This window comes from Leptodactylus fuscus, chromosome 6 (genome assembly GCF_031893055.1).
Source record: "Leptodactylus fuscus isolate aLepFus1 chromosome 6, aLepFus1.hap2, whole genome shotgun sequence".
Classification (NCBI taxonomy): domain Eukaryota; kingdom Metazoa; phylum Chordata; class Amphibia; order Anura; family Leptodactylidae; genus Leptodactylus; species Leptodactylus fuscus.
Genome location: NC_134270.1, coordinates 57,248,877 through 57,259,646, shown reverse-complemented (window position 1 = coordinate 57,259,646; position 10,770 = coordinate 57,248,877). Strand labels below are relative to the sequence as shown.

The window sequence follows — 10,770 nt, the reverse complement described above, 5'->3', positions numbered from 1 at the left end:
AGGGAATGTCGCCTGAGTTTGATGTCTGTAATGCAGTCCGAATCTCAAGCAACGCACATGGACTCATTATAGTGAATGGGGCCATACATATTTTAAAAAATCCTGGGAGCAGGTCCATTTTCCTGGACCAGAATGGCACGTTTCAATGCCCAGTCCAAGATTTTCTTGGAACGCATACCGAGTATACTCACACCTGCATCCATTTTTCTTTTATTCTCTGTGGTTCCCACAGACATCCGAGGAGATGGCCATTAGAAGGCGAGCTGTGTTGCCTGAATGCTACTTGCTCTTATGATAATCATCCCGTCAGATCAACCTCAAATTTTACATGTTTGGAAATTCAATATTCATTCATAATGACCTACATATAAAATGACTCTCATTACAGAATTATATCGGACTATTGTAAAAATATTGCAAAATTCCTCTGATTGAGGAATAATATATATTTGTGTCTATGGCAACCTTTACAAGTGTTGACAATACTAACAATAGGGAAGCATCAAGAATGAGTATCGCCTGCTGATATAGAATATGGAATGTTACCATGTGTTACTATGCTTGGAAGCATCAAAATAACAATCTATATTTATATGCCATCGACATATTGCTTTACACAGAATATAGGAAGGTGACTAGGGTATACGTACAGGGGGCATTAATCTTCTAAATCTTTAAAATATATTTTGAGCTAATATTTTCATTATAAAGGGGGTTGACAGAGCCAGTGTGTGAGGTTTGGACACAGTGTGCACCTCCATCCCTCCTACTCTGCAGGAGTTCAGACTAGCCAGTAATTGCTCTCCTTGGCTAATCCCAGCAGATAGCTGGGAGGAGCAGGTCTGGGATGCTGCCATGTGGTGAATGTTCTGCACAGTATATTTTCTTGCACTCCTTTCTTTCTGCACACGGATAAGTGGCTGCTATTACATTCATACTCATTTTTCAATTCAGGACTTTCTTCCCTTTTAGAAAGCACTATAGCAAGATCCCTGTTCTGCCATTGTCTGCGGAGAAGGACTAGTAAAGTGACAAGTACTGACACAAAAGGCAGAGGAAACTTGGTTCTTGAGCTGACACATGGAGGTAATTATGTTGCTTGCATTCCACTCGCTGTGATGCTTCCCCCATGCAGGGCTGTCTGCCATTCCTGTAAAGAGCCAATGCACTGCACTGTGCCGCCAACTCTGCCCCAACTCAGCAGCCCACAAATTCCTTTGGACTTATGAACAAAGATGCAAACACTGTTTTGCTCCTTCCTAGGTGAGTTACTTTTCTTCATTTCTTCCTGACTATCAATATTGTATTAAAGGTGTGACTGACAGTAAATAACCTTATTCTCCAAAGCAGGGACGGGAGGGGGGGTTACCTGTTGGAATTTTAATGGAACACCTAACCAGGTCTACTATAACAAGTGCTGGTATCCAACGCTGCCTTTGTTATTTTAGATATTTCTATGCAGAATCTAAATGCCTGTTTTGGAAAGGTCACTGATTGTGAAAGGAACAATACAATGAAAAAAAATGGAGCATTGAATAGAATTTGAGAGAAATGCTATTTGTGTGCGAGCGTTTCCAAAAAAGATTGAGGTTGCAGCGGTTCTGCAGGAAGGTGTCTCGGTATAAGTATTCTTCAGGTTAATAGAAAAGGCTATTGTTTGCCTGGAACAGGCGCCTGCAACAGCACATATTGGAAACAGATGTGCTGGAGGGGAGGCTGCAGAAGGAAGGAGGGAGAGATGGAGAGAATAAAAGTGTACACAAGGAAGGACAATGAAAGTGAGCTAACCAAGGAATCCGCGAGCACAATGGACACAGAACACAGGGCTCTCATGCTCATTGATATCCACATGTTAAATACATTATTTTGGAATCAGTGTATGGCTTCTTATATTACAGCATAAGAATTAAAGGATTTTAATATCATTGTAGCCTGGGGTCCCTGGTTGGCTTTTACTCCCCCCCATATATGGCATTCTCCAGCACAAGACATGGCTTACACTATATGATCAGACAGGAGCCCCAGGATAGAGTCACTGTGGGGTTTCAGTGCTACAGACCTTTACTGAAACAAAGCCTCTTAATTCAGGATGTGTCACACCGGGCGTATGGGGTTGTCGCTTTCATTCACAAATAAGTTTGTCACAAATGATGTCATTCCTGCCGTGCATAGCATTTTATTGAATAAATCTGTATACCTTTGCTTTACCCTAGTCGCTTTTCCATATAACATGAATGGAGATGCACATGTCACATTGTCTCTTGTCACCGTGGAGTCCGTTTATATGTCTTGAAGGAATTCTTTGTGTACCCACATCTCTATGCATGTGCCAGTCAGTAGTGTGGAGGGGGATGGTTCAGACATCATTCACAATATTTATGAGATGGGCTCGAGAAAAATCTAAGCTCAGTTTAATGGACGAGGGTCTAATAAAAATTTAAAGTCTACTGTGTGTTTTTAGAACAGTAATGAAGTTTGAGGTCAGAAAGGGATGAAACAGCAGAAAGTCTTGCGGTTCCCAGAGAAATCCAAGAATGAGCTTTTTCGGGCAGAAAAAAATAATCCTGGGTGTTCGGCGAAACTTTCTTTTCATTGCCTATCAAACAAGATGTCAAAGCAATAGCTTAGTGTGGCTGTCAGTCTACGTTACTTGTAATAACAGTGCCAATTACTTGTAATGACTGTTATAAGGGTGGATGCATCTCAGGGCTGTTCAGCTGTAACCCTTAGGGCTGCTTTCTTTTATCATTTTACACTCATTTCTATGCAGCTATAGCAGTGTATGCTCCCCATGTGCCCTGGTGTTGGCCATAAGAAATGCCTGATTTTACAATGTAACTATACACATTGATATGCTGGAAGAATCAGATTATTTACTGCCTACAATGCCCCCTGTGATAAACACCAGCTTACATTTACTACACAGCGCCAATGATACTTCTTGCCTTATACAGCCTGTATAACTACTTAATGATAGCTTTGTATAAAGGCAAGTCTGGTAACAACAATATTATGCTAATGTTACGGTTTTCCAAAGCAATTCTCCCCCAATGAGTCTGGGTAAAATCACTATCATTAGTCACCTATATACTGTATGTCCAGCTCATATTGGTATAACGCTAGGTTCACACCTGCGTTCATGTCTCCGTTTTATGGTTTCTGTCTTCTGCATGGCAGAAGACGGAAACCATAGACCGGGTCCGGCCGTGCGCGGCGGTGAGTGTTTTAGGCTCTCCGCCGCGAAACCGGATTTTTTTATCCGGACACAGAGCAGTGCATGTCCGACTCTGTGTCCGGATTATAAAACCCGGTTTCGCGGCGGAGAGCGCAAAACGCTCACCGCCGCACACGGCCGGACATCTCTCTCACCCATTCAAATGAATGGGTGAGAGAGACTCCTGCAGGTTTCCGTCTCCTGCCTCTGTTTTAGGCAGGAAACGGAAACCTGAACTACGGAGAGGGCGACGCAGATGTGAACGAGCCCTAATAATGTTGACCTCCAAAGAACCTACTACAGCAATTTCTTATAGTCTTTATAGCTTGCAGTTGTTTTCCCGAATGATCACCCTGAATGGACACAGAAAAATAGCAGCAGGTGTGTGACTATCTACTAAGACTATCTACCAGTCTTCTTGCACCTTGAAAATAAAAAATGGCAGATATCATAAGTACAAGTGGAGAAGTGACATAGATTTTCTTAAGGCTAAGGACCCACAATGCGGAAACGCAGCTTTTTGTTTTGCAGATTTTATTGCGTTTTTTTTTTTAGCCAAAGCCAGGACTTGATTCAGTAGAAGTTGGAAGTATAAGAGCTTTCTATATATTTCTGATTCCATTTATAGACATTCTTGGTTTTGGCTCAAAAAAAACGCAACAAAATCTGCAAAGTCGGCCCTACGGGATGTAAACGCCACGATTTGCCTGCAGCGGAGGCAGATGTTGTACAGTACAAGCAAAGGGGATGGGATTCATGCGAATCCCATGCCCACTTTGCGGAAAAAAACGAAGTGTGGACACGCTGCGATTTGCAAAGCCGTTGCGGTTTTGCAAATCGCAGCATGTCAATTATATCTAAGGAAACGCCGGTGGCTTTTCCATAGATATAATGTTAAGAGAAAGTCCGCAGAGGAAAACTCTGTGAACTTTCTCTTAAAAGCGCTGCGGAAAGAACCGCAATGCGTTCACGCAGCGGTTCTTTCCGCAGCGCTTTAGCGCTGCGATTATGGCATTAAAGTAGAACATAGGGGACAGTGAATTCTTATTTTTCCAGACCTTTAAGATGCAATAATAAATGTATTTCATAATATTCTAAAACATGCATTTAAGATCCTTTGCAAAGCCAGAAAAAAAAAAACGCAATACGAATTGTAATCTTGAGCTTGCAGATAACCATCTTAAATCAATTTAGCTTCTCCTGCTTATTTTTTCTTGGGCCTGTATTGAAGGATTCACAATCTTCTGTGGGTCTGTTGAAGAGCAAGGGTTAATAGAGGATTTTGCCTTTTCATTCTGGAAACACAGTAAATCCTCAAGATGCTTTTAGTTTGTTCTGGCTTGATTCAAGAGAAAGGTATGCCTTATTATAGTTTGCAGAAAGTTACGTTTTTCCTTTTGACCTCATTGAAAGGCTCAGATGTTATTTTCAGCTGTGAAGTCTGTGTTCTTTTTGGGCTGTGGTTTTGGCCCACGTACTTTTATTCCTAACGTTTCTTTGTGCAGCCAAAAAAACTGCAGACTTTGGTTCTATGGACGGAAACTCAGGGAATATGTCAGCATTTGTGGAAGCAACTGTATACAGAACCCACAGCTTTGACCCTAAAGTAACAAAATCTGATACCCTGAGATTCTATTGATGTAAAAAGTAACACTGTACATGATAAAAAATACTGTATTTACAGCCTTGTCTTCAGATCATTCAAGAAGAGGCAACATGCGTATGAAAAATGGACTCCACCATGTCTGCATTTTGTTTGCAAATGACTTCCTCAAACTCCACTTGGTACTTATGCTCTATTTTAGAAATATTGCTTGTCACTTATTAGTTCATCTTTATTATATAGATGAGATTTGAGACTCAAGTGATATTAATTCATATGGCTTTACATCCACAGCCTGAAATCTGCCTCTCCTTTATTCAATTTTGAGGCAGTAGCTGAGTTGTTTTTAGGTTGAGTAAAAAAGAAGCGTCCTGCTCGTTCTTCAGGCTAAGGCCCGACGTAGCGGGTCGCAGCAAAAAAGCGCTATGGGAAAAACCGTGGCTGTAACACATCGCAGTTTTTCCCCCAGGGCTTTTCACAGAAAGGCCACAAAGGTTTCCATTATACCTGTAGGGAAACCACCACTTTTCAGTTGGTATAGATAACATGCTGCGATTTCCAAAACCGCAACGTGGTGTGGATGGGATTTAGGACCCCACACGGCAGTTTTTCCTGCTGCGCCAGCATTTACGTAGGTATAATTGACTTGCTGCGATTTCCAAAACTGCAACTGTTTTAGAAATCACAGCATGTCCGCTATGTGTATTTTCACGCACAATAGGGATGGGATTCACCAGAATCCACTTTGTAGTGACTGTAAAATGCAGCGGAAAACACCATCAGCATTGTATTGCAATTTTCCTCTACTGATTAGGCCCCGAATCCGTGGCAAGATGGAGCAGGACACTGATTTTTTTCCACATCCTGCTGTAATCTCTGTCTCCTATAGAAAACAAGTGTGAAACAAGTGTCAAATAGTGTGAACCTAGCCTTAAAGTCTTGTCTTTATACAACTTGCTTTCCAAGGAAGGTCACCAAAGATGATTTCTGTGAGAACTAGATGTCATTACAATGAATGTATACTAGGAGCATACTCATGGTTCTCATAGACATTTTGACCTCAAGATTGTAATCAATAGATCATAATGAGGACCCCATTAGTATGTCAATTGGTACCATCAATCACTATATGAACCAAAAGAATACATTAGGAAATACAGACCTTGATATCATTATAAAGAAAACTGAGACCTTCACACTGCATATGCAGTAGATTTCAGGAGATCCCTAGACATGTTGCTTTGCTACTTTCTCATTTATAGATGTTCATATAAATTAGAATAAAGGTGAAGAAAAAGATCATTTTAGCTGCAATGAATGTTTAACAGATTAAATTTACCACTAAAGAAATAATAATCTACGCAACTGATAAATACATGGTTTCATCGCCTAGAAAGAAGCCGGTCGTGCTTGAATTTTTTTGTATAATAGATGAAACGTCCTTGTTTTTAGAAAGGATCTTTTGTCTATGAATGATTATTCTGAAAAGAACATTCCCAGAAATATTGTTTGCCCTTGACCTGGTGTCATTGAAAATGTATGGCCAGGCTGAACAATGGTAATGGCCGAATGTACTAAAATATGTGCAGCTGTATCTCCAAAACCATCCTTCACCAATCATTCATCAACAGCTGAGTCATTGAAGGGGTGGCCCTGTTTTGGCAAATAAACGTTATGGTTGGTATTCTCAAAATCCATATAATTCTGTGAATCATTGGGTACTTCCAGTGGATAAAATAAGTCCATGGTCATGTGATGGACACACAGGGGCACAGCTTGTCATAGGAGAGATGTCTGGTACTGAGCTTTGACTGTAACAAGCCATGCACCTCTGTGTCTATCACATGACCAGTTACTGATCTTTATTAATTGGAAATAAACTATGGATAGCAGCAAGCAGAGGAATTGATACATAAATTATTTTGGGAAAACTGTGTAACTTTCCATTATACAAAAAATAACATCAATTTGGTGGAGTTGTCCAGTAACAGCAAGCTACCTCCTATTGGATGATAGGGTGATAACTTGCAGTTCGGTGTGGGATCCACTACTGGGACCCCTTTCGATCATGAGAACAGGGGTGTTTGCAGCACAGTCTGGAACTGAACAGCAGTTGAGAAAAATGGACCGCTATATTCAATAAGGATTGCACAGTAAGCGCTCAGGTATCTCCGTCAATCCCCACTGAAATGAATGGAATAATCTGTCAATCCCCACTGAAATACTGTCTAATCTGAAAATACCCCACTTCTCATGATCTGTGGGATCGGTGTTACTACTGATCAGTAAATCACTTCCATCCCATGAACAGGCATAATTTGATGTGACTGGGTAACCCCTTTAACGGCTTCTATAAAATCTGTATGGCCACGGTAAAGGGAGTTGGCGCTCTGTCGATCTGATATTGATGATGTATCCTAAGTCTTGGAAAATGTCTGGAGACAAAGCAAGGGATTTATGTGTAGCTATTGTTTTACCAGACATGATCTACTCCTTTCCTCACCTATGGTCTTGAGCTACTGGTAATGACTGAATGAAGAATGTCATGGTAACCAGAGCTGGAAATTAGGCTTCCCTACAGATTCATTGGGCTTAATCTTTATGAGAGGTTGAAAAGTTCAGGAAATGTGTCTCACAGCGATCACAGCGGAGATTCCTATTTTTTTTGCATATGGAATGATTGTTTGGTAGATATTTATCATACAACACATCCCTATATCTACCTGCCCATTTACGGTACATTACTTTCTCTTGCTTTAATCTGATGCTGTCTATCTCTTAATTGAAAATAAGAAAATTAAGCTTGTCCAATCCTTGTTAACCCCAACATGGTGGTATAGCTGGGCAAAATACATATTAAAAAGTGAGAAGATCCTGTTATAATTGCCAGAATCCTCAATGAATAGCGGTATGTAATGTGTATGAACAGCTTATAGGGTTTAACCACTAAAGACATTTATGGCACAGGGGCAGGGACAGACCAGGCCACTTGTTATCTCATCCTAGAGCGCCCCATTTACACCTCTGTAACAATCCACCAGTAACCATTAGTCATGAAGTTTATTAGATCGGGCATTTATCCACAATCTAATAGACAATAGAAAGCTGCTGCTAAAATGATAGGGCCCCTTACCTACTGGGCCCCTGTAGGTAATGTTGCACCTGTTATAACTTATCCATAGCATATGTCATGAATGTCTTTTAAATGTGTGCCTACCTCTGGGACCTGCACCTATCTGTAAAATGCACCCCCCCCCCCCCCCCCCTCCACAGACTCTGCCCAATGGCTCAATCCCATCCACACTGTCAGCGGGGGTCAAGTTATACGCAAATTGTCAAATTCTCTGAGCTACACTGTTTCAACATTTCATAAGTTAGGGAAACGGTGCAGCTTAGTGTTCCGGTGTCGATTAGATGTCTTCAGTGACCAGAATAAGGGTGGGCCACAGGACGAGGTCTCAGAGGTTTCACCTTAGAGACAGACTTGGGCTATCAGACATTTATGGGTTATCCTGTGGATATGTGTTAAATATCTTTTGTGAGTAACAAATATCATTCTTAAGCATCACTGGCATGTTTTTTTTTTTTTTTCAGTTTCACCATCAAGTGGTGAATGCTTTATTGTATGGTAATTTCACACCATGTCCAAGGGTACTTTCATACAGTAGGAAAGCAGAGGAACTTGGGGAGTCTTCCGCCTCAAATTCCTCTCTACTTTCCACCTCTCCAGCTTTCTGCCGCAACTCTCACTTGCTGATTATACTCAGATGAATGGGCTTAAGCAGTGAGGTGCCTCCCAATGCAGGGACCATGGCTGAATCAGATGAATGGGCCTAAGCAGTGAGGTGTCTCATGCCACAGGGTCCGCCGATGAATCAGATGAATGGGCCTAAGCAGTGAGGTGTCTCACGTCATATGGTCCATGTCTGAATCAGCTGTGGAATCTGCAGCAAGATGAAGAAGGACATTTATTTTTTCAGCATCCTATTTCAACCTCCTCCACCAACTGAAAACAATGGAATTCTCCTCAAAATCAATGCCCAATTTTGCTGTGTGAACATATCCTTAGACTCTTAAGGCCTAGTTCACACAGGGACGGAATAGCGTATTTTGGTCCTGATTTTGAAATCGGGACCAAAATATGCTTACCACGACTGTCAGTCACGGCTTCCTGCTCCAGAGTAGGCCCAGGATGAATGAGCCACGGAATCTGCCTGAGCTCGCTTCTTTTTTTTTTTCTTTTGTTAGCAAAAAAAGATCACTAACAGTCTCCATAGACCACCATTGTGAGGGGGCGGATTATGATGTGGATTCCTCGCCATAATCCGCCCCTTCTGTGCCCGTGTGAACTAGCCCTAAGTCTCAAAGGTAAAGGATGAGTAGCAGCAATCCAGAAGTATTCCAGCAGTTTCACTCTTACACTCTTCACTATTGCAACATCTTAGTGGAGATTTAAAGAGGACCTTTCACCATATCTGGGCACAGGCAGTGTTATATACTGCCAGAAAGCTGACAGTGCGCTGAATTCAGCGCACTGTCGGCTTTCTCGATCTGTGCCCGGTGTAAAGCGCTATCGGTCCCGGTACGTAGCGCTTTACAGTCAGAAGGGCGTTTCTGACCATTAGCCAGAGACGTCCTTCTGCCTCGCGGCGCCAATCGCGCTGTGCTGTGGAGCCGGGAGGAACTCCCCCTCCCTCTCCTGATAATGCTAGTTTACAGACAAGCTGTGTGAGCAGAGGGAGGGGGGCGTTCCTCCCCGCTCCACAGCACAGCGTGATAGGCGCCGTGAGGCAGAAGGACGTCTCTGGCTAATGGTCAGAAACGCCCTTCTGACCATAGAAGAGCTACGGTACCGGGCCGTAAGCTCTTCACACCGGGCACAGATCGGGAAAGCCGACAGTGCGCTGAATTCAGCGCACTGTCAGCTTTCTGGCAGTATATAACACTGCCTGTGCCCGGATATGGTGAAAGGTCCTCTTTAAGTATTGCAACAAAGAGTGAATAACATTTCATGCTGTCTGGACACCAAATCTGCTACTTTTTTTTTTCTCCTGTCTTTCATTTTACAAATGGTATGCTGAAGCTTACCCTATGGCTTTTCTGCAATGAATATAACATAAGTTTTTACATAGTATTGCATTTCTTCTACCTTCCAAATGAGACCATAGTTACACGTATGTGTAACAAAGTCAAACACTCTCCTCTGCAAATTAAGGGCTAGTTCACAAGGGGTTCCGCATGAACACATTCCGTTGCGGCTTTCTGCTCCACATTAGACCCAAATGAATAGTCCTAGTCCGGAGGATGGTGTTGCAAGGCGGTCGCCGCGGCTGAGTCAGTCGCGGAATCCACCTGAAGAAAGGGCAGCTCGCTTCTTTTTTCCGCAAGTGGGAACAAACCGTTCACAGAAAAAGGAAATAACCGGCTCTCATTGATTTCAAATGGAGGCAGCAGGGTATTGACGCAGATTCTGCATCAAAATCCTGACCATTTTTCCCCGTGTGAACTAGCCCTAATACATCTTTATTGTTATGACATCAAAGAAAACCAGGCAATAAAGTATATTCATATAGAATATTGAGGGGAAAAAAAGGCCCATGGTATATAGAGCTGGACGTATTGGTTCCCGGGACCTTCCTCAGCCTACTTGTAAGATGCATAAGCCTGGGGGGAAAAAGTTGGTGCTTTCATTGCCTAGTCCTCCTATAGTAGATATGACTGAGATGAATTTTAAGTTTTATACACATTACAGTGAAACTGTCTGTTTGTAAATTATATATGAATAACATGCACAATATCATGTTGGATATTTTCAGTTAGTATTTAGATGAAACTTCAGATGTAGAAGAGTTAACCCAAACGTCTGCAACTGGTTAAACTGCTGCAATGCGATATCTTATCACAGAAAACAACAAATCCCAATGAAGGCCAAGGCCCCACAGGACATCTCACA

At 42.1% G+C, this 10,770-nt stretch overlaps 1 protein-coding gene across 1 annotated transcript in view; it reads left to right on the top strand.

Moving 5' to 3' along the window:
• The first annotated feature begins 832 nt into the window (after positions 1–832).
• CLMP (CXADR like cell adhesion molecule) overlaps positions 833–10,770 on the top strand; it is a 77,115-nt gene continuing 67,177 nt past the window's right edge. Inside the window, exon 1 of the mRNA XM_075280051.1 lies at positions 833–1,263. Coding sequence (XP_075136152.1) covers positions 1,236–1,263 — 28 coding nt within the window. The 5' untranslated portion in view covers positions 833–1,235. The remainder of the gene's footprint in view (positions 1,264–10,770) is intronic.